Source organism: Penicillium crustosum, assembly GCF_028827405.1.
Source record: "Penicillium crustosum strain IBT 35664 chromosome Unknown utg000002l_segment0_segment0, whole genome shotgun sequence".
Taxonomy (NCBI): Eukaryota; Fungi; Ascomycota; class Eurotiomycetes; order Eurotiales; family Aspergillaceae; genus Penicillium; species Penicillium crustosum.
Window position 1 is genome coordinate 3,892,101 of NW_026623123.1, and position 22,582 is coordinate 3,914,682.

Sequence of the window (22,582 nt, forward strand, 5' to 3'; positions counted from 1 at the left end):
ACCACCTGCTTCCAACCTTGGAAGGTTCCACCCAAAGTTGTGCCTCTGATGCCACCTGATTGCCTTTTTGGGAATACCAGGACCCACATCCTAAATAGGTAACTAGAACCACCGGCATCATTAGCAGCTGGAAAGGATTTAAATAGTAAGGAAAGTCTCACAAAGAAAATCAAAACGAATTACGAGTGCAACTACAACAATGGCAAAGTCAACTACCACCCTTGCCTCTGGCAAAGAAATGCCCCTCGTAGGCTTCGGCCTATGGAAAGTTCCCAAAGAGACAGCCGCAGATACAGTATACAACGTCAGTACTAGTACATTTAGAACCCCCTAAGATCAACATACTAACATATTTACGTCCCATAGGCAATCAAAGCCGGATATAGACTATTCGACGGCGCATATGACTACCAAAACGAAAAAGAAGCCGGCGAAGGCATCCAACGCGCCATCGCCCACGGCCTCGTAACCCGCGCCGAGATCTTCATTACAACAAAACTATGGAACAACTACCATAGGCGCGAACATGCCATTGAAATGGCCAAGAAGCAAAATGACTCCTGGGGTCTAGGGTACATCGACTTATTCCTAATGCACTTCCCCTGCGCGCTGAAGTACATCGACCCAGCAGTAAGAGAGTACCCCGTAAGCAAACCCTCATCCCTCCATAATCCCAATTAGAAATACAGACACCTCTCACAGCCTCAGTCTCACTAACTAAGTAAACACCACAGGCATGGTGGATGGACGAAACAGGCACCGTCACCCCAGACAACGTCCCGATCCGCGAAACCTGGGAAGCAATGGAAACGCTCGTTGACAGCGGCATCGCACACAGCATCGGCGTGAGCAATTTCCAAGCGCAGAGTCTATACGATATAAAGACGTATGCGCGTCATCCCATCTCCGCCCTGCAAATCGAGCACCACCCTTACCTGGTGCAGGCTGAACTTATCCAGATGGCGCAGGAGAATGGGATTGCCGTGACAGCATACTCGAGTTTCGGGCCTCAGTCGTTTGTTGAGTTGCCGCCGGCGTTTTCGAAGAGGGCGCGGGGGATCCCGCTGCTTTTTGAGGCGGGGCCTGTTAGGGTTATTGCGGAGAAGTATGGTGTTTCGGCTGCGAGGGTTTTGTTGAGGTGGGCTACGCAGCGGTGAGTTTTGAAATTCTGTTTCAGTATGTGGTTGTTGATTTGGTGCTGATGGTTGATATATATAGGGGTATTGCTGTTATTCCCAAGTCGAATGACCGGACTCGTCTTGCTGAGAATTTGGATGTGCTTGGGTTTGATATGACGGATGAGGAGATTGAGGCTATTTCAGGTTTGGATAGGGGTTTGCGGTTTAATGATCCTGGGTTTTACTTGTCCAACTACCCTCTTCGGATTTTTGCTTGAATGGGGTGGGTATTTGGTTGGAAGGTAGATTAGAACAGCTTTATGGAACATCAAATGATTTTATACATTGTATCTAGCAATGCAGGGAATATGAACTTCCACCAACTGTAGGTACCCATACTTATATCCGACCATAACCTGAAGGCTGCAAACACTACCTTATCATCAAGACATGCACACCACGTCTCCACCTTCCGTCGAGACATCCTCACAAAAATTCAAAATAGCAGAGACAGATTGGACAGCAACAACTGCCGAACGAGCCTACGACGTTGAAGATAGCTGCTATTATTGATTAGGCATATGGGGATTCTGGCCTGGGTATTTTGAAGGCGCTTTCTATGAACGACCTGAGCCATCGGGTTGTTGTGATTTCTCGCGGACCTGGATGTGGAATGAGAGTATATGGGGTTTGAGTTGCATGGGCAAAGCGCGTGTGGAAATCTAGTATTCAATACTCTATACAATATGTCCTTTCTACCTCTATGTGGCCGTCTATTTTTGTGTGAACTAAAGCAAACCCCCTAGATCACAACTAGCGAGTAACAGATATTTCATAGCAAATCATACAAACTCCGATAAAACACGTGGGAAATGGCCAATATCGCTTAAATCGGCTCATCACGAGGCTCAACAAGGATCTCGTTGACAGAGACATGTTCAGGTTGCGTCAGGGCATAAACAATGGAGTTAGCAACATCAGAAGGATCGAGGATCTTCGCTCCAGATGGCTCTCCGAATTTCTTGATGGCTTCAGCATCCGTCGACATGCCCAGCAGGTCTGTGGATGTGTTACCAGGCTGGATACTCGTCACGCGCAAGCCAGCGCCTGCAGTCTCGAGGCGGAGGGCCTGGAGGGTGGCTTCGACGAAGAACTTGCTGGCTGAGTACACACCCAGACCAGGGAAGACCTTACGTCCAGCGTCGGAGGAGATAGCGACGACATGGCCGCGGCCTCGCGAGAGCATGCCGGGAACTGTCGAAGAAAGAGCGTGCAAGAGACCCTTGCAGTTGACGTCGACTGTGCGCTCCCACTCGTCCATCTGTGTGTTTGCCATCATGGTGAAGTACATGACCCCAGCGCATGCAACCAAGATGTCGACTGGACCGAGCTCCTCACTTGCTGCTTGGACGAGAGCCTCCACCTGAGTCTTGCTTGTGACGTCAGTTGATCGGAGGATACACTTCACGCCGTGGGCTTCGACCTTGCGCTTGGTGCTCTCGAGAGCATCCAGGCGGCGGGCGCCAAGTGCTACAGCACAACCCTTCTTGGCTAGGGCGGCTGCTACCGCCGCACCAATACCCGAAGAAGCACCAGTCACCACAGCGACTTGGCCACTGAGTGGGCCCTTCACTGAAACTGCGGTAGATCGGTTGAGAGCATTTTGACGAGATGGGGCCCGGGGTAGCCATCCTCGAGCAAACCAATGCCGAGTGTAAGTCTCTAGCAACAGGCTGTCCACCTTAGGACGCTCAACAACGGCCCGGAAAGGCCTAGTCAAAGCGTTATCAAGGACGACGATGTCTCGGAGGAACTCAACAGTCGGCATGCCGCTGCGAAGAATGTCGACGGTAAACGAACCATCGCCACCCTTGGCTGAGCCTCTCTTCTCGAACCACAGGGCCACCCACTCATCCCATGGGAGAGGCTGTGTCTCATAACCAAGCTCTTTGAGGTCCTCAAAGACTGATCGAGTATCGACCGGGGTGGGATCTCCGAGATGGAACATAGTCTGGTCTGCCTGGGTCTGGGTAGCAAGATGGATAATAGATTTGCTGACAAAGTTCACAGGGGTCATCTCGGCACGCCATCCTTCCACGTCTGGAGCGTATCCAAGCTGGATGGATTCCACGATCAATGCAGTGAGCAAATCCCACGCATTGGCGGAACCTGTCTCACTGTGACCACTGATGGTACCACACCGGTGAATCTTGACTGGTAATCCACGCTCACCAGCCTTGAGAACGAGCTGCTCTGCAACCCACTTTGTCTGACCATACCCATCGAGTAGCTTTTTTGGGACATCTTCGACATCGAGTATGGTAGTTTCGGGCCAGCCCTTCTCACCTGATGGTGGCAAAACACCATTGGTAGAGATGTACTGCACGGTCGCACCACCCTTGGCGGCTAAACGAAGAATCTCTCTGGTTCCACCCACGTTCGCTCCCCGAAGCGCAGCATAGGGGTAAACGAGGTTGACGGTAGCTGCAGCATGGACAATCACTTGAACACGAGCCGCAATACTCTCAAATTCATCTGGACCCAGACCCAGACGAGGCCGAGAAAGGTTTCCTGGTAGGATTTCGAGACGATCCAGAATAGAATCGCGCCAGAGTCCCATGTCTAGGAGGTTCCTGCGAATTCGAGCCACACCTCCGGCTTGATCGTCCTGCTCGGGGTCGCTGAAACGCACAAGACAGATGATTTTAGCCGAGGTGTTCTCAATCAAATCATTCAGAAGGAAAGCGCCCAGGAAACCAGTCACACCAGTCAAAAGCACCGTGTCGGCTTTGGCGATTGAAGTGATCGCGGTATTGGTGGGCTTAATATCCTCATCCAGTGTGGCATCGGAAAGCAAGACCGCCGGTAAATTTGCTTGTACCTCTTCAGTATGGCCGTCCCTGACAGCACGCACAGTCTCCAAGTGCCCAGAAAGAGTAGTATTCTCTGCGAGACGAGGAATAGGAACGCGGAAGCCGAAACGTCTAGAAAGCTTAGCTGACAGATCTGCCAGAGACAAAGAATGACCGCCCAGATCAAAGAAATTATCTTCAGCCTTGATCAGATTCTTCGAGACTTTCAGAACAGCCTCCCAGATTGCCGCAATGTCATTGAGACTAATCGGGTCCTTCCCTGCGCTTTGCTCACTGCCACTAGGGCTGGAGCTACGAGGCGAAGGCAGGTTTTTCATATCAACCTTGCCGGAGACCTCGTTAGTAGGCAATTGGTCCAGTGCAACCCAGAGAGCTGGGATCATGTACTGGGCAAGACGGTTCTCGAGGACACGACGCGCGCTGGGGGAGTGGCCGGACTCGTTGATCACGACCGAAGGGCGATCGGAGGAAGCCTCATCTGGAACAACATATGCGACCAGTTGTCGGTCCAGTCCATCGCCGTACGCAGTGACAACACACTGGTTGACAGCCAAGTACTGGCAGATGTCACTTTCCACCTTTGCCGGAACAACTGAATATCCGCGCAGCTTGATCATGGCACCGACGCGGCCGGTGATTTCAAGGGACCCGGAAGGCAGCTTGCGGGCGAGATCGCCCGTCCTGTACATGCGAGCACCGGGGGTAGAATCGAAGGTATTCGGAATGAACGCCTTGGCGGTGGTTTCGGGAAGGTTAATGTACTCGCGCGCCAACAGAGGACCACCGATGAAGAGTTCTCCGGATGTCCCTGTCTCTACCTCCTTTCCATCCTCGTTTAGAACGTAGGTGTATGATGGAACAATCGACGGGCCGACCGGACAGTAAATGGAGTCGTCATCGACCACATCACGGATATCTCCGCAGGCGATCTCATGCGTTTCACACGCACTGTAGCAGTTAAGCAAGCGGGTATTGGGAAGAATTTTGATGGCCTTGCGGGCAAGATCGGTTGTCACAACCTCACCGTTCAGCCAAATGATGCGCAAATCAGGCACACGAGTACCGAACCGGGGATAACGCGAAAGAACGGTAGCCAGAAGAGTGGGTGTCATGAGCGTTTCCGTGACCTTCTTAGCTGCGAGCAGATCAACCAGAGCCGCGGGGTCATAGCTCGTTTCGTCGGGCACGATCACCACCGTGGCTCCACGCAATAGCGGCCGCAACATCTCCCAGATGAAGAAGACATTGCAGGCCACCCGATCCCCTGGTTGTACATCCTGCACTGCAAATCTCAAATCGTATGATAGTACCGGGGCGCGGTGTGGATTGGCGATTCCCTTGGGTTTGCCTGTTGTTCCTGACGAATAAGACACAAACGCCAAGCGGTCCAAATCGTCATCTGCCGGCAACGGAGAAGGTTCCTTGGCGTCTCCGTTGATTTCGGCCACGGGTCCATCCAAAGCAATTACCGGGACGGGGGCTTTGATTTTGTCGGCTTCGGACTTGTGAGTGATAATCACGGCGGGACTAGCGTCTTCGATGACATCCGCCAAGAGGTCCGCGGGGTAAGCCAATTCGAGAACAAGGAAGGCACCGCCCGCACGGAGCGCTGCTAGACAGGCAATCACGTAATGTGCGCTGCGAGGTAGGAGCACACCCACGAGGGTGTCACGGCTCACTCCATAGGTCCGTAGGCGACTGGCAAGAGCCTCAACTTCTTGATCCAATTGGGTATATGTATATGTCGTGGTCTCATCTTCTAGGGCGATAGCATCTGGGGTTGCCTGCACCTGTCGCTTAAAGAGTGTGGGCAAATCCTTGGTGATGTCGAGGATGGCCATTGTTTCGGTAAGGAGGGAAGGATCACGCTATACAAGTTAAACGCTACCAAATTTCACTAAATAAGGTGGAAAACAAAGGGATGATTGTATCAAGTTGTGGTCAATGGAAATCTCGATATTTGACGGGAGAGAGAAGGACAAAGAAATACGAAATTTTGTTGAGAGTCTAAAGTTCTAAGAGCTTCGAGAGGTGCCAATGGCATCCATTCATGTTCCAGGGCACTGTACACCGTGTTCGCGTGGGGTTCTCCGGGAACGGGCTTCCTTATCGCATTCTCCGGATTTTGTCCATCTTGGGCAATTATGATCTTTTCTTACTTCTATTTCGATCAATTGATATATTTTGTTTATTTTGTTTATTCTGTTTTCTTCATCTCTCTATACTTATTTATCTAAGCTACCTCATACCATTCTACCCTCAACAAATACTAGTAAAATCACATGAAATCCAGGGCCCACTTTTAAGATTTGCATGTGAAAGGGCCCTGTTTTCCCAACACTTTGGTTCTCCCAGGTGCCCACTGGGTGCACCTGGGCACCTGGGAGGCGTCATAATGCGCAACGTGCGGCAATTTTAGAAAATTCATTTTTAACTTTGGCCCCCAAACCAACTTTCCATGGTTACCGCGTTATGATATTCACCTGCAGATTCAGGCATCAAATGCACGGACCCCTTTTAAGCAGATCCCGCCAGGGCTAGTCCCTCTCCGTCCATTTGAGATGTACTCCAATGCGCCCAGTGGACGGCTTTGCCTTGATCACCCTCTAGGATATGCGGCAAACTCGGCAAAATATCTCACAGGCCTCCTCTTCAGGGCACAAAATAAGAACCCCTGCACGCCGTTGTCGGACGTATTACTCATGCCCTCGACAAATTCCATCCGTGGAACAGTTGATTGAAAAACCACCCAGATCCATTTACAAGCACTCACATTCATTATTGTAGCCAACACATAAAGGCTAATATGCATCAAACCACATACAATACCCACCTGGGCACGTGCCCACATACCTACCTGGGAATAGTCACTCGGAACTTCCCGTGATCTCCAGGGCTTACCTACCTGGAACCAATCCTGCGAGATCTATACATAAGCGATGATCTTTTCCAGATCACCTAGGCTGATTATCCATAGAGGAGTCTAGGCGCATACCAAAAAAGGTTACAATATTAATGCAGTATACACATTATATGAATTCCGATACTAAATCAGCTATACAGCAATCCACGCCAGACTATACATCCATCTATACATATCTAACTATATGAGCCAATCACATGTCCGCAGTTTCCATTAGAGACTTGTGCACCGGACTCGCTGCCCTGAAGATGCGCCGTGCCATAGTTAGAAGTAAACGAGCAAGAGGTGGTGGTCATTATATAGCAGTATTTGATGGAGCCAGACGAGTAATAGTATGACATGGCACAAGTGGAACTGCTCATGCAGCTGGCACAGCATTCGTATGCGGAGGCGGTGTTACCAACCGTTAACTTGGCACCGGTAACTTTGCTGAACTCAAGCGAGTAGATGTATTTGCCTGCAGCCGAGCCGAAGTCCGAAGAGAGAGGACTGCCAGCGATGTTGTTCGTGGCACAGGCTGCGTAGAAAGATGTGGTGGTTGTTCCTGCTTGAACAGTGCTAGTGGAAGTAACCGTGCTGGTTTCACCCGGAGCAACTGTTGTCTCGGTGACGGTTGAGGTGGTGCTGAAGCTCAGTGTGGTGGAGACATCCGAGGGAAGAACCACTGAGCTGCTGGTGATGGTCGCGGTGACTGTCACTGTGGTTGTAGGAGTTGCCACGATGACAGTGATGGGTGATCCGGTGACAGTAGAGACAGTTGTAGTCTTGATGATGTTCTTCTCATGACAGATGACCGCTTGGGGATACCTGTAATCATCCACCCAAGGAGAACAATCATCCTGTTCTTCCAATGAGCGCTTAGCAGTAACACTGGGAGGCAGAGTGTCTGCAATGGGAGTAAAGCCTGCAGAAGTGGCAATGGTGGACGTGCTGGTCGAGATAGTCGAGATGACCTCGGCGACGGTTGTGGTGATAGGAGAAGGAGTAAGAGTCAATGTCGCAGTGTCAAACTCAGTTGAGGTTGTTGAGAATGTATCAGTGACTGCATTAGCTGTAGAGGTGATGACAGTGGTTTCATAGTCCGTCACTATCTCAGTCAATACAGCAGGAGTGACTGTGACGGTTTCCAGAGTCGTTGTAAGGATAACGATGGGGGTACGCTGATGAATGGTACGAGTGATTGTTGTGGTAGGTACCGACTTCACCGACATATGTCCTAACTCCGTTCGACAAGTTGCTGTGGCCACCTGCGCTTGACTGCTGGCTGGTGGAGAGCTAGCCACAGGCGTGCTGGCTGAAACCTGGCCGAGCAGAAGGGCTGCGGCGAGGGCAAAGCGACGGATTGACATTTTTATATTTCACAAGATGCTTTTTGATCAATATAGAGAATTGGGCTTGGTTGGAACATCCTCGCACTAAATAGTTCTCCCTTTTGTGTTGGGTGGGAGTCTCGGCCGGCTATTTTCACCACATCGATGTACAGATCTTAGACAAAGCACTAACAAGCGAGCGGAGGCGTCAATGGCGTCAATAGTTTATCTCACATCCAGGGGAAAAACAAGGAACTGGAGTATTTTGCCCACGTTAGCTTGTGGACTAACTTACGTTCTGACTTTGTTGTTGTCGGCATCTCCGAGTTGCGAGTACGGAAACCCTAAGCGATAAAAGTATATACGAGGCACATTTCCTCGCGATGGCTTCATTTTGAATTTTGAATTATTCCACTCTTTTTGCATTCCCTGTCCAACTATCAGTCATTCTTTTCTGCTTGTTGGATTAGTCATTCTTTTTCGCTGTTTTCTCATCATCATACCACCAATCGTTCAATCCTTTCGATTAAGGTCAAGATGGGCTCTTTTCTTCTTCGAGGATGGATTGTGGCCGCATTATTACTGCAAACCAGTCTCGCTACGACACTGATTGCTGAGCCAACTGTGACTCCCACTCCTACTGCTGTGGCGACACATCATAACCAGCATCATCATAAGCACCACCACCATCACCATTGGTCTTATGTCTCTAGGCCCCTGCCTAGTCGCAAGCCTTGTCCTGTCCGCTCTTCATCGGCAGTGCTCGCCTCTAGCGTGATCCCCACTTCGACTCCTCTTCTAAGTGTAGTTCCTAGTCACTCACCTCGGCCGCATTGGAGCCATACACCTGGACCTCACTCGTCATCTGTGGCTATTCAGACCCCTTCAGTCCCTGTTTCCACTCCTGTTACCAACCCATCTATTGTTGTGTCTGCGTCAGGCTCTGTTTCATCTGGAACTTCGCAATTTAGTGGCCCTCCAGGAGCAACCACTGGACTTGGATCGTCTACTTCACAGGTTAGCATCTCGACGTCTGCCTCTGATGATACCACCACAGTTGTCACTTATATCCCTACATCGACCCAATCCGGAGCGCTTCAGTCCAGTGTGGCCTCTGGTTCCTCTACATTGGAGTTGACCACATCAACGGTCTTTTCTACACGCACGGCTACTATCACTGCATGCCCTACTACAGTCCCCAACTGCCCTGCTAGTTCAAAAACCACATTTGTGACCACGGAGACAATTCTGGTATCCACAACAATCTGCCCTTTTACCGAGACTTCTGGCCCCACCAAGACAGCAGCTGCTTCTCTTTCCGCCACTGGAGGTGCTGGTGATTATAGCCATGGAAACGGTAGCTCAGACTTCACAATCTCCACCGTCTATAGTACCCGCACTGCCACCATCACCGCATGCCCATCTTCAGTGACCAATTGTCCCCTGAGATCTAAGACCACATACTTGACCACTGAAACCCTAATTGTTTCCACGACGGTTTGTCCCGTGGCAGATGCTACTGGTGTCAACAGCGCTGTGTCTACTAAGAATATTACACCTCCTTCTACCACTGAAGCAATAGGAGGTGGTGAGAATGGCGCTTCCAAGCTCACCACATCTACTATCTTCGCTACCCGCACCGCCACCGTCTTTGCCTGCCCCGAATCTGTGACTGATTGCCCCCTGAGATCAAAGACCTCTTACGCAACAACTGAAACATTCGCTGTCGCAACGACTGTCTTCCCAGTCTACCCGGGCCACCCATCCATCCCAGCCGAAGGCGTCCAAACCAACACTGTCCCCGTGACTGTTGCAAACCCTCAAGCTACCGGTGTTTCTCTCGAATCTCAATCTGGCTCTGGGTTTGCAGAATCAGGCTCAGATGCAGGTGCAGGCCCAGTCTACACGACGACCATCGTCGTTGAATCTTGCTCTGATGATGATACCTGTACCGGGTATATCAACACTATCGTGGTGACCCAGACCAACGCAGCTGAGCCCACCGCAGCTCCCTCTCTTCACACCCCACACCGGGGCTCCGGAGTTGGAGTTAGTGGTTCTGTCTCTGCCTCCTCGACTCATCTGTGGTTCCCCAGCAGCCACTCTAGTGGGATGGCCACGGCTACCGTTTCCACTGCGACGGGTGCAGTGAGTCCGGTGTATACCGGGGCCGCATCTGGAGCTACTCGGTCGTCGATAATGCAGGTTGTGGGTTCTATAATGGTTATTCTCCTGGCGATCTGTATCTAAGGGTTTGGTGGGGAGTGGGGAGGTGTAGATATGAAGATTATATTTCTTTCTGGTATTATGTCTTCACTTTAATGTTCTATTATATATTTTTATCGTGTTTGAATTAAAAGGTTGTTACATTCATGAAGTGATTTTAATTAATTTCTGTTTACCCATGTACTGTGCGCCATTTGTGAATAGCTCAAAAGTCGTTTTCAGCTTGATGCGCTCATTGTGTTCTTCGTCATGGCGCTTGTTGGTATCGTCAAGATGGGTTGCCATGATGCCTTCGTAGTGAGGATCATGTGAGACGATGGTTGGGGTATCGATTGGCTGTGATGGACGAAGGAGAAACTGGTGGTGTTGTGTAGGGTTTTAATAAGAGAGGTGGCAGTGGAAGTGAGAGTAGATTGATAGCCCACGGGTGTTTAACGACAATTCCCGCGTGCCGGAAATTGCATGGCAGTGCTGTATGGATATTATTAGTCGCTAGGTAATTATGAAGTGGAAATTATTGCATCTTGTTTTGGAAGTTCAGGATAATGGCTCCCCCGGGCTGACTATTTGTTAGCAAGTCATTACCCAGGTTATAAATGTGGAGTCGATGGACAGTGACAGCGGTGCTGAAGCTGTTGGTTATACTACAAGGGACATCACGGAGTGAATATCCATGAATTACTGCTCTGTCAGATAAAGATACACGTTTATAACATATAGACTTTAGCTTTGTCACTTGAAAGTTCTCTAGGTTCGTCAACAATCGACAGTATGTTATAAGCGATAACGAGGGTATATACAAGAAGCTCCGAAGAAGTGATACTGGAGGGTAAAAAACATAAAAACATAAACATCAAAACATAAGAACAAATACATGTCATCTGGTCCAGGCCACTGCTATACATTACTCAGTGAATGAGCGCATAACATAAGTAGTCGGTGCATCGAGAATCTCTCGACGAAGATCCGCTTCCCAGAGAGCCGTAGACAGCTTCTGCACTTGGAGTGTCAAACACGAGAATAAAAACTCATTAACACGGAACCACGACAAGGAACTCAACCGATTAGCAACCTTCAGCATACGGCCTGCGAACCACGGGCGCGCAGAGGGCGAAGTAGCAGTCGGGAAGTACTGTGAGAAGTCTGGGAGCTCCTCTACCGGAGCAGCAGAAGCGAAGCCATCGGCACTGGTGGGCCAGCCATCAAGAGTGCCGTCGCTGCATTTGAGCAGGGTTTGAAGCCTCGCCTCAACGGAGCCAATTATGCCAACTTCACTGTCAACTATGGATTTCTCTAGTGTATCGAGGAAGATCGCTGCGCGCGCTGGGGTGTTGCGGTAATCCCACATCGCGGCATTGAGTGTGATCAACGCTGTTAAGCGGGCGACCATTTGTGTTCTGTCGTCTGATGTTGTGAATTGGGCACCCGGGGGCGCCGCGAGAATTTTGTGGAGTATGGATGTTTCTTGAACTGCTGTGTGTCGGGTTATGTAGGATGATTGCGGGTTATCGCGTTGGTATAGGGCGAGTTGTTCACAGCGTCGGAGAAAGTCGAAGAATTCTTCGCATTGGAATTTGATCTCGTCTACTGGGATCGCTTCTGTGTGTGATGGTAGCATTGTTCGAGGTTCGGGGCTGGGCGAGACCTCTGAGAATGCTGAGGAGGTGGAATATGGTGGAGATGGCATTGAGCGCGGGTTTGGGATGGAGTGAGGCAGTGTTGCTAGAGATGTAGATGAAACTGGGGCATGTTGGTCGTAGTCGTAGAGGAAGCTGGGCCCATGAGTCTCATATCCTGGCAAGATGTAGTTTTGCCAGTTGGTCATCATGCCGATGCGAGTGTTTGCAAATGCAACGGGACCACCACGTGCTCGTATCATCTCCCGTGCAGCTCGCATATGTACCCAGCTTATTTCCTTGTGACCTGGTCGGGAATCGCAGTCCTCTAAGGCTGCGGCACTCAGGCATGGCATGATTGCGACGTTAGAGATGTCATGGGGGTTGTCGGCGCGGTGCTCCCGGAGCACGGAGACAGCTCGATCTTTGTGAAGAAGAGTATTTTGAGTGTCGCCTTAGTTACGAAGTGTTAGCTGCATGTATGAGAATGATATTTTGGAATGCGATGGTACCTTTCATTGTTTCAGCCACGAAAGCCGGTGTATAACCGTTGTGGGCCATGGGAGACCGGTAATGGGGTCCGTAGGAAGCTGGAATATCGTTCGCATAGGAGTCGAATATTCTGTGTCCATCTCGACCCAACTCTGCAGGAAGTGGAAGTGTGCTGAATGTGTCGATTTGTGCATCGCTGATCATAGTAGTTGGTGATGGCATGAACTGGTATGAGATTGTGGAGGGTGATGACCAAGAGAAATTGTTAAAATATAAATCATGGCTGGGAGAACTCTGTGGATGTACATCGACAAAGCCATCTAGTGGAAGGGGAACATCTTGAGATTCGGCAGAAGATGGTCGGAAAGGGGGAAACGAGGGCACATCATTGGATTCGATCAATGGAGGGTCCGACGAGATAGGATTCGAAACAAACACATCGCAGTTGATCTCGAGGTTGAGGTCTTCTTTGCGTGTAGATTGCCTTCTGGTTGATCTTCTTGCTCGAGGTCTATTGTTATTGTTGTCACCGTCTGATTTCTCTTTCTTGTCGGATTTCCGTTGCGCACCCCGAGTCTTCTTGGGCCTCCCACGTTTTGGTCGTGGTGTCTCCTCTTCACTTTCACTTTGGCGAGCGCCACCTTTCTTCTGGCGCATATATTCTTGCATAACATGGCGCTTCACTTGGGTTAGATTGGTTCGACTGTTGTTCGAAGAGTCGATGAATTGCCACCGCACATTGGATGCGTCCGGCGCATTGCTAGCGGTCTGGTCAAGAGAGGTTGACATCTTTCTGATAGCCTATGTAAGGACAGGAGAAACAGATATGTGTATTCAAAACACAGGAGCTGTTCGTCTCCTTGTGGGGTAAAGGAAGGACAGTATGGAGAATTTTGATGGATATAATCGACGGGGCGAGTCCAACATCGACCCTTAAAAGGGAAGAAAATCCAAGAATAGAACAACAAACTAGCAATGGGGCAACCCTTTTCAAATCACGATCTAACGTAAAAAGGATTATAGTAACTGCACGATGGAGATAACTAGAGGCAAGAGCATTAGTTGGGATGTGCGTTCTCCACTCATCGCCTTTTGAAGAACTAGACTAGACTGGAATAGCGATCTTCCAACATGCTGGTTAACACGTGTGGGGATCAACAGCGCAGCGAGTCAGGGGACGAATAGCTGCGTATGAACAATGCACTTCTGGATAGTTTGGGGGCCAAACGCGTCGGTACACACAACACACTATGTAGTAGAATTGAGGACCCCATTTAGGGCTTCAGGGTCGATAAGATCATCCCCTGAAAGGACCGTGACAAAACTAAATTCTCATGTTGTTTCTCCATATTAGGTTAGGCTTGATCTATCAAGTCCATATTTTAGAGCAAGTAAATAGTCTCCACTACGTTACATCGAATCATCAATTCTGTGTGCCCGGGTGCACACCCGGCATTCTACCCGGTCCTACGGTCAATTAGCCGTGAGTTGCCCGTCAGTTACAGATTGAGAAGGATCATCATATAGTTCCCTCGTTTAAACCATCATCACAGCTGTTGCATACCTTGAAGCATTTCGTATCTACGTGATGAACTCTGGAAGAAAACTACAAAGTGTGGAGAGAACCACACGTGTCAATATTTCTCTTAGGGCCTCGGGAAAGCTCCGTCTGTTAGTGTCTTGGCGGTCAAATCGAAGCATTGCCTGATTTTCCTAGCTGATTTTTATTTGTTGTAGGAAATCCTGTAAGGGGCCATGCACATCAATGGACATCAATGGATACAGAGTACCCGGCTGACTAGAAGTTCCAATTTTTTTTTTTTTTTCTCTTTTAGTGGGGGCTGAAAGGGAGATCTCTGCAGGGGGAAGTCCGGGAGGTTTCATGACTTCAACGGTGAGCTATATATCTGAGCTATTATTATATAAATTTGCTGATCATCTCGTCTATATTGCATTACACGTCGCTTAATTGCGCTAGAGACTGACGATATCTAGATGTGCCATTTTTGATGATGCAATAGCAATTAAAACTTCCTTAGCATATTCCAAGACTCCAAGATTCTTTCCACAGTGAATAAATCTGGAACACTCTTCTATTAACCGACTACTTCAGTGGAGTATAAACGTTATGGTTACGGAGTACTCCGTGGACTAGATAGACTATCAAATTCAAACCCTAAGCTCTGGAGATATCATATTACAACATGCAGACTGAACTTTTGGAAATTTAAACTATGAGACTATCCCCAATTCTCCGCCCCCACGGTGGCTTTTACGCTTGCCACATGCCCTCTTAGGTATCTCGTTAGTCGATCACCGGCAAATATTCGCTATACTCCGGGATATCCGTTCCTCAGAAAAAGAAATTATTCGGTATTCTGTGCCGGATATACGCCAATCCCTTTCCATGAGAGGTAATCTACAACGCATTGCTGGGTTCTCGAGACTGGCCCCACCCTTGAGGTACATTCTCTAGGCTGTTAGTGTGCTCTAGGGAACGCCATGTGGCTTCAAAAATACTGTACTGGTCAAGACAGACCCTACCCAGGCGGATTTGCTTGAGCCACCATTCTGCGAGAGTTTCAGCATAAGACAAAACTTCGCCGGTGCTTTCCCCGGGTGCAACTTTAACCGGCAATGAAAGGCAATAGAATCCTAAGCTATGCAGGGCACTGTCACCAATGATGACATTCCAAATCTGTATCTTACATAGTACAAGGTTCATAATCTCTCCTCGTCGCTTTGCCCATCACACGACATACTCTCGGGCAAATGCGCTGTAACCCAGCGATAATTGGGCATGTCGTCGTGCGGATCTGCAATTCGACCCTTATCATTCATGAACACACTGGCTTGGAGTCTAGAATCGGAAGTCATTCTGTTAGGTAGTTCGGAGTAACTAGAGAAGGGCGATGTTATTTACTTTTTCTCTTTAGTTTTTTCTTTTCTTTTCATCGATTGGCTGATTGGTGGTAAAAGAAATTGCTCTATGTGGATTATGGGAGAAACGTGAGGGGACTGAGGCCTTCTATACGTTGAATACGGAGACAGTTACCTCCATACAATGGCCTTTTCTAGTCTTTGATAAAACTCCGTAATGACTAGGTCTTTCACAGCCTTATAAATCAAGTCTATATACACTCGCCAAAGGCATTGTTTATTCTTTGCTATTTTACAACCATATGAATATAATACAGTTTTTTGAGTGTTGAACCTCATTTGTTTCATTCCTTTCGTCCTATCGCTGTAGTAATTCACGTTTCATTAATCCGTAAGGAGTACTATGAGACTAGTCTAGATTCGTACATCGGCTATGGATTCTATCTATCGGCCGTGCAGTGTTCCCACTAAAAGTCCCACAATTGTGACATCCACAGGGTCATTTGCAATTAAAGTGGGTAAATTGACTGCACTAAAGTCTTCGGGTAGAGCCGACGTCTCTCCTATCTTCTTATCGGCTACTCCCGATCAAATGTTCTCGGCTTGAGCATGTGTGTAAATTTCCTAGGGCGGGACGTGATTAACTTCCGATGTTGGAGGTGTCTAGAAAAATGATTCCCCCACTACTCGTCAAGGATTACTGAAAATCTTAATGCAAAGCACCTTGATCTGACCATAAAGCAAAGAAAGCCCCATCACTCTGAAACTTGATCTACCTGGTTGCATAGAAATGTACAATTGAAACAAGGTACGTGTATATGTAGTATTGTGTAATTGTGTACTCCGTAAGACTGAAGCACATGCTCTTTTTGGCCATGATCACCTTGATGGAGCGCCGTGCCATTGTGGAGTATCCTACAAACGGTAGCGGAGCTGCTATAACGCCCAAAGCATAATAGCAAGCCGGCATCTGTAGGTCGGTTACCTCAATTTCCTTTATTCCGCTACGTACGGAGCATTGGGCGGAATATCCGGTCGAGTATTCTGTGCATGGGGCCTAAAACAGCTAATTGTTGGATAAACCAGCGTTTGAGATCCATGTACAAGCAGAGAAAGGGGACTCCTCTGTATACTAGATACTTTCTATATATTGGAGAACACTTCAAGGTATTAGATGGAGGTCAAAGCCCCGTGTATTAAGGGAAAAGACTGGGGTAGAGGGGTTGCAAGGAGATTCGAAGCCGTAGCCCGTCTATTCCACTATTGGTGTAAATTTATATTGCATTTGGGCTAGGAAAGTTAGTCGAACAAGCTCAATTTAATCAAAAAGATACTGGGAGGACCCTGGAAGTGGCTTTTTCCAACGGCCTGGCGTTTCTCCCTTTTTGGGTGTTGGTTGGCCCCTGATGGCCGTAAATTTCCACTTAATTGTATTACAATCTTTCCGTTATGTACGGAAGTCTCTGAAGAATAGAAGTCTAGCCTACTCAGGAAAGTAAGTAAACCTCAAACACATGCCCCGTATATGGCTGGGCATCTATAAAGTAGGGATTAGGTTACCCTGAGTTCTAATTTAAGCTATACCTGCATGTGCGCACTTTGCATGTAGTTACTCCGTACTCCGTACCTATACTTTACATCAGGGAAAGTGGTTCGCACCCCTTAGCGTGTCAGCTAGTTACAGTCCCTAGTTCATAGGTATGTGCGCTTTGCATGGGTCCGTTCCACAAACAAGCACATTCTCAATCTCCAATAAAGCTATCACAGACACGGCAACTCCTGCTGAAAGATGATAATTTACTTCTTTTGCCCCACCTTCCTAGCTCAGCAAGCTCTTGTACCTCTAAGACTCTCTTTCATGTACCCGTGGATGGGTTTCGATCCAACTATTGGCTTGGTTCTTCAGGACACGCGAAACTCATATGCATGGTACCGGTTGATCATTTGAATCCTGTGCCTTATACCCGGGAGTTGTTCGGTTCTATTTTTACTTGAAACGTCTCGCCACATGGTTGTTGATGGCACTATCTTGCCACCCAAGGATCTTTAATTGCTGGTCCCTAAACCACGTCACTGGAAGAAACCCGGTCTAGAATGAACATCCGGCTTATTGTGAATATCTAGACCGTTATGTAGGTTGGTTGCGATACAGTGATAAAGATAAAGCGATTATCATCCTTGATATTGTAGTTCTATTTCTATATGTCATATATATATGTATCATGGCCTTGCTCGTTGTGCTCCCATCTCTAACTGGAATGATATTGCAAATTGAAGAAAACCCAGTGACATGCTGACATGTCAATCATACACTTGACTTGGGCACAAAGAAAGAAATTGGAGATGGCCCAAACACATGGCGAGTTTCTTCTCCGATGAAGCACCCACACATACACGATACTCCCAACTTCCGAAGAGACCGAGGGAATTAAAGCAAAGGGTGGTACCAAAGAAAGAAACCTTCCAGCGCTTACTCGGCTCTCTTGGAGGCCTTGGTCCGAAGCTTCATCATACCAAAGACCAAGGCATACCCACTGATAGCAAAGATCACGCAGATACCGGCATTCCGCCAGCCGTAATAGTGATGTTTGATATTGAGACCCTTCAAGAAGTCACTTCCATGCGAGTATTTACACACTTCACATTGAGAAGTTGCATCCGGGTTGAGAAGGTTGATGGCAGACCCCGCAGCAGTGGCCATATAATCCTTGAGGTAGGACGCACACGTTCCATTCACGGAATCGAAGTAAGCGAGTTCACTCGGCTTGCAGTTGACCTTAGAGTCCCATATGCCAAACGTGAGCATGCCTCCCAGAACGTAGGTGAACGGATTCAAGTAGTACATCCAGTACTTCCAGAAGACGTTGAGCTCTGGCTGGGGTACCAGCGCACCACAGAACAGAACCAAGCAATTCACAACCAAAGGATTGACTAGTGCGGCAAAGGTAGCATTCGGGGCATACGCCGCGATGAATTGTCCAATTCCGGTGTAGATGAACTCGTAGGTCAACATGATGAAAAAAGTGGCCCCGGCGTCCTTAGAGGCATGTGGCAATTTGGTCTGGTAATACCAGCAAATAAAGTATAACACAGCACAGAGACATAAATACGGAAACTCCGAGACAATCAGACCCGTAACAAATGCCTTCCACGAGTACATTCTCGACTTCTTTTCACGAGCATCGTATATATCACGACGTTGGATGAAAAGGGGTTGGAGTTGGTTGATAACACCCGGCGCGACGAAGGTAAAATTGAAAATAGTAAATAGCTTCAACTGAAGATCGGACACCGCGGACCCAAGGTGCCAGAATGAAAATCCATTGAGAAATGCAGAAATGATATGCAACTCCAGTTTGTTGTTGACATAGTCCGTATTCCTCAGCAAGGAAATACTCATGCGCCCAGTCACAATCTTGATCTGGGTCCAAAGTGAGGTCGCAAATTCTCTGTCGTCAGATTCTGCTTCGGGTTTTGCAGCACTCTCTGAGACTATTAGATCAAGTTCTTCAAGGCGAGCGGCATTCTCGGGAGACTCAAGCCAGACTGTGTGCCAATCTTTATCCTTCACAGCCTCAATACCACCAGTGACCACGTCAATCATATGTTCAGCAGGGTTATTTTGGATAGGACAAGGTGCACCGTATCGACTAAAGTAGTCCCTGATCGTGCACGCGTTGTCCCCGATATCACCAAAATAGACCATCTTGCCTCCACGAGCGAGGAGAAGCAGAGTGTCGAATTGAGAAAACAATTGAGCAGATGGTTGATGAATAGTTACTAGGATTGCCTGGCCCGCGTCAGCCAAGCGGCGTAGGAATCGAACTGTATTGAACGCAGATTGACCATCAAGTCCCGAAGTAGGCTCATCGAGGAAGATCAGAATTTTCGGCTTCGATACAAGCTCAACACCGATGGTAACGCGCTTTCGTTGCTCCACGCTGAGACCCTCACCCACAGTACCAATCAATGTATCTGCAAGATTATGAAGCTCCAGAAGATCGATGATAGTGTCTACATAGGCCAGTTTCTCCTCCCGGGGTACCACCTCGGACTGTCTTAAAAGAGCTGAGAATTCCAACGCTTCTCTCACGGTGGCATAAGGCTCATGAACATCGAGTTGCTCGCAATAACCTGCCATTCTTTGGAACGACAAGGGGAGTTCACGCCCATCAACCAAAACGCTGCCGCGGATCGTGCCTTCAGTTTTTCTCTGCGCTAAGACATCCAGCAAGGTTGTTTTACCAGCTCCAGATGATCCCATCAAAGCACCAAGCATTCCGGGCTTCACCCAGCCATAGATATCGTTCAGGAGGACGCGATCTCCCGAAGGAGTCTTGACTGTATAGCTGAGGTTTTTCCATGTAAAAACCGACGTATTTCGTACCAGATTAGGTTCGTTGTGGTTGTCATCACCTGGGATAGGAGTGTTGCCATGCTGCTTCTCCTGGGTCGGTGGGGTTTCTTCGTCCTTTGGTCCCTGGAAGTGCGACATCTTCTCACGCGGGATAAGCAGGACATTGCTGCCGGCATTTTGGGTACGCCACATGCAGGTAGCCAATATAGCCAGGCCCACGCCGAACGCCCACCATCCCCATACAACTCCAAAATTGCGCCACATCTGAGAGTGCTTGTAGTGGAGAGCAGCGAGATAGTTGTCACCAGTGACGTAAGTAGCGCCTTTTTCAGCCCCAGCTACACCCGAACAGGACTGGTATCTCGGATCATTGTAGCCGCTTCCGGAAGGAACCAGACTTGTGCCGACGCAAGGCATAGTGGTGTCATGGAATTCGTTGGTCAGGCCGGCTTGGAAAGCGTAGGCGAGTGGATTTGCGTAGTAGAACTCCACGAACCAGTTTCGGATGTTTGGTTTAGGAATCATATAACCGGTATACATCACTAGGAACTTCATCGACACGCCAGAAAGCTTAGAAGCCACCTCGATATTGCTACTCGCGGCACCGATGGCTCTGAAAAGAGCATTCACACACTAGCAGGTGATAACGTCAGCAATCATTGAAGGAGATGCATCTATATCCATGCTTTATCTGTTAGGTAGAGTTGGAAAGGGAAACAAATGATCGAGGCTACACATACCAAAGTGATAGCAATGATAATGATCCAAAACGTGAAAAATGCAGAAGCCGTTGCCTTCAGGCCGACCATCCAGTACAACACTACCGAGAAGATTGTGCATTGGATAAGGACCACTGGAAGCTCGGCAGTAATGATAGCCAAAGCGTAAGCCGCCGGATGATGGTAGCCAAAGGATTTGTGTTTGGTCACTACAGGCCGTCCTTTGAAGGAGCCGGTGACTTCAGCCATTGCCTGGGTGACTTGATATACATGAGCGAAGAAGATCGCGCCACCTTTCGTAAATAGACCAGCTGACGTGTCCGGAGAATCATAAAAGCAAGATCCCACAATCAGCGCCATAACGAGAGAAATGAACTGTCGAATGACGAATGTGGACATCTCACCCCAAATGATTTGATACTGTCGGGAAATGCATATTTTCACCTGGTCTAGGAATCCGGAGGTCATTGGGCTACTCTTCGGCAGGGACGTGCTCCTCTCGAATGCCACCGACTCTTTGAGTGCATTTGTCCGCTCCGTGGCCAGTGAGCTTGATCCATAGTCGTATTCAGCCATCATAACTTGGCAGATATCGGAGTTCCGATAGATTTTGGTGAGTTCTTCCGCATTTTTGGGGAATGAGATCTCGTACCCGGGGAGTATCTTCCGTTCTGTTGGTACTGTGACACCGGTCAAATAGTCGGCCACGTTAGCACCGTCAGTAAAACCGAAGCCTTGAGCTTCCATGAATGGCTTTGCCGCAGATGCGGGTCCATAGAAAATTTCCTTTCCCTCATCCAGTACCAGAACCTTGTCGAATTGATCGAATATACCGTTACCCGCCTGGTATAGCGTCACAACGGTGGTAAGGCCCAGAATGTCAGTCATTGCACGAATAGCCTTCGCCCATTCGAGTGCAGTAGAAGCGTCTAAGCCACGAGTACTGTTGTCCCAGCAGAAGATTGAGCCTCTTGTCGCCATGCACTCGATAATGGAGACTCGCTTCCGCTCGCCACCAGAGACACCACGCACAAATTCGTTTCCGACTTTAGTTTCTTCAGTGTGTGATATCTTCATTGAATCCATAAGGAATTTTTTGAAGTTACCGGCCCAGTCCGAGGGTGAAACACTACCTGGGACATGAGCAGGTGCCTTGAGGCGGGTAGCGAAATCCATCGTCTGGCCCACCGTCAGAGTAGGAAAGAAAATCTCCTCTTCGCTATTCATAACGATTTGCCCCTTGTATTGGGTAGCTTCCTCCGGATTCATGGTGCCGAATTTCACATCGCCGGAGACCGATCGAAAGCCCGCTCTCCGGTTTGAAAGGATGTTCAATAATGTGGTACATCCGGAGCCCGGGCGACCCAGCACGAGCAACATTTCCCCTGGTTTCACGCAACCATGGCTGTCTTGCAGGATGCTTCTCATCCGCTTCTTCTGCCGAAAGTCACGCACGAGTTGGAGGAGGTTGAACTGGGAGAAGAAATTCTCATTGACCGATGCCTCCGCGGAGAGGACTTCAACGTTCAAGTTCTGCCAGGTAACCCCGAGCTCACGTTTGGCATAGCCTGCAGCAAGATCTCTTTCCTGCATTTCGACCACCTTCTGAGCCATAGCCCAGTCTGAGCGCGGTCGAGGGGCTACTATCGGTCCATTTCGAACATCCAACAGCGTTTCATGGCTTTCATCTGGGAAGACATAGGCTGTTTTGCCTTCTTCGATGGAACGCTCCTGAATGGAACTTTCTTCGACGGATTCCATGGTCTCCGAAGTGGTCGTATCCAGAAATTCACAAGAGAGAGGAATGGGAGGGATGGGATAGCAAATGAATCAAATAAAGAACGACGCAAATATGAGGCGAATGAGGCGAATATAGGACGAAATGAAACAGTTGGATGTGCAAAGAAAAGAGGGTACTTAAGATAGATATAATAAAGAAAAGAAAAGTTTGAAAAGAGTGTCGAAATTTTGGCTTTGAGTTAGGTCTCGCATTGAAAGTGGCCGAGATATCCGTTCTGGACGAATCTTTCCATATTTATAATCGGTCTCACTACCTAACACTATCACA

The 22,582-nt window shown here is 48.6% G+C and overlaps 6 protein-coding genes across 6 annotated transcripts; 2 read left to right on the forward strand and 4 right to left on the reverse strand.

Annotated features, from left to right (window-relative positions):
* Positions 1 to 199: 199 nt before the first annotated feature.
* On the forward strand, positions 200 to 1,396 carry N7487_004985 (uncharacterized protein; the record flags this gene model as incomplete). The annotated part of the gene is made up of 4 exons (XM_056872732.1): positions 200 to 304; positions 367 to 645; positions 735 to 1,153; positions 1,219 to 1,396. 4 exons carry the CDS (start codon positions 200 to 202, stop codon positions 1,394 to 1,396), a joined length of 981 nt encoding a protein of 326 aa, XP_056730452.1.
* A 608-nt stretch (positions 1,397 to 2,004) lies between these two features.
* N7487_004986 (non-ribosomal peptide synthetase) lies at positions 2,005 to 5,832 on the reverse strand (the record flags this gene model as incomplete). The annotated part of the gene is made up of 1 exon (XM_056872733.1): positions 2,005 to 5,832. One exon carries the CDS (start codon positions 5,830 to 5,832, stop codon positions 2,005 to 2,007), a length of 3,828 nt encoding a protein of 1,275 aa, XP_056730453.1.
* A 1,258-nt stretch (positions 5,833 to 7,090) lies between these two features.
* N7487_004987 (uncharacterized protein) lies at positions 7,091 to 8,263 on the reverse strand (the record flags this gene model as incomplete). Its single annotated transcript, XM_056872734.1, has 1 exon — positions 7,091 to 8,263. One exon carries the CDS (start codon positions 8,261 to 8,263, stop codon positions 7,091 to 7,093), a length of 1,173 nt encoding a protein of 390 aa, XP_056730454.1.
* A 498-nt stretch (positions 8,264 to 8,761) lies between these two features.
* Positions 8,762 to 10,474, forward strand: N7487_004988 (uncharacterized protein; the record flags this gene model as incomplete). The annotated part of the gene is made up of 1 exon (XM_056872735.1): positions 8,762 to 10,474. One exon carries the CDS (start codon positions 8,762 to 8,764, stop codon positions 10,472 to 10,474), a length of 1,713 nt encoding a protein of 570 aa, XP_056730455.1.
* Positions 10,475 to 11,354: 880 nt separating this feature from the next.
* Positions 11,355 to 13,347, reverse strand: N7487_004989 (sigma-70 region 2 family protein; the record flags this gene model as incomplete). The annotated part of the gene is made up of 2 exons (XM_056872736.1): positions 11,355 to 12,520; positions 12,579 to 13,347. The coding sequence occupies 2 exons, from the start codon at positions 13,345 to 13,347 to the stop codon at positions 11,355 to 11,357; spliced, it is 1,935 nt and encodes a 644-aa protein (XP_056730456.1).
* Positions 13,348 to 17,908: 4,561 nt separating this feature from the next.
* On the reverse strand, positions 17,909 to 22,275 carry N7487_004990 (uncharacterized protein; the record flags this gene model as incomplete). Its single annotated transcript, XM_056872737.1, has 2 exons — positions 17,909 to 20,428; positions 20,536 to 22,275. The coding sequence occupies 2 exons, from the start codon at positions 22,273 to 22,275 to the stop codon at positions 17,909 to 17,911; spliced, it is 4,260 nt and encodes a 1,419-aa protein (XP_056730457.1).
* Positions 22,276 to 22,582: the final 307 nt, after the last annotated feature.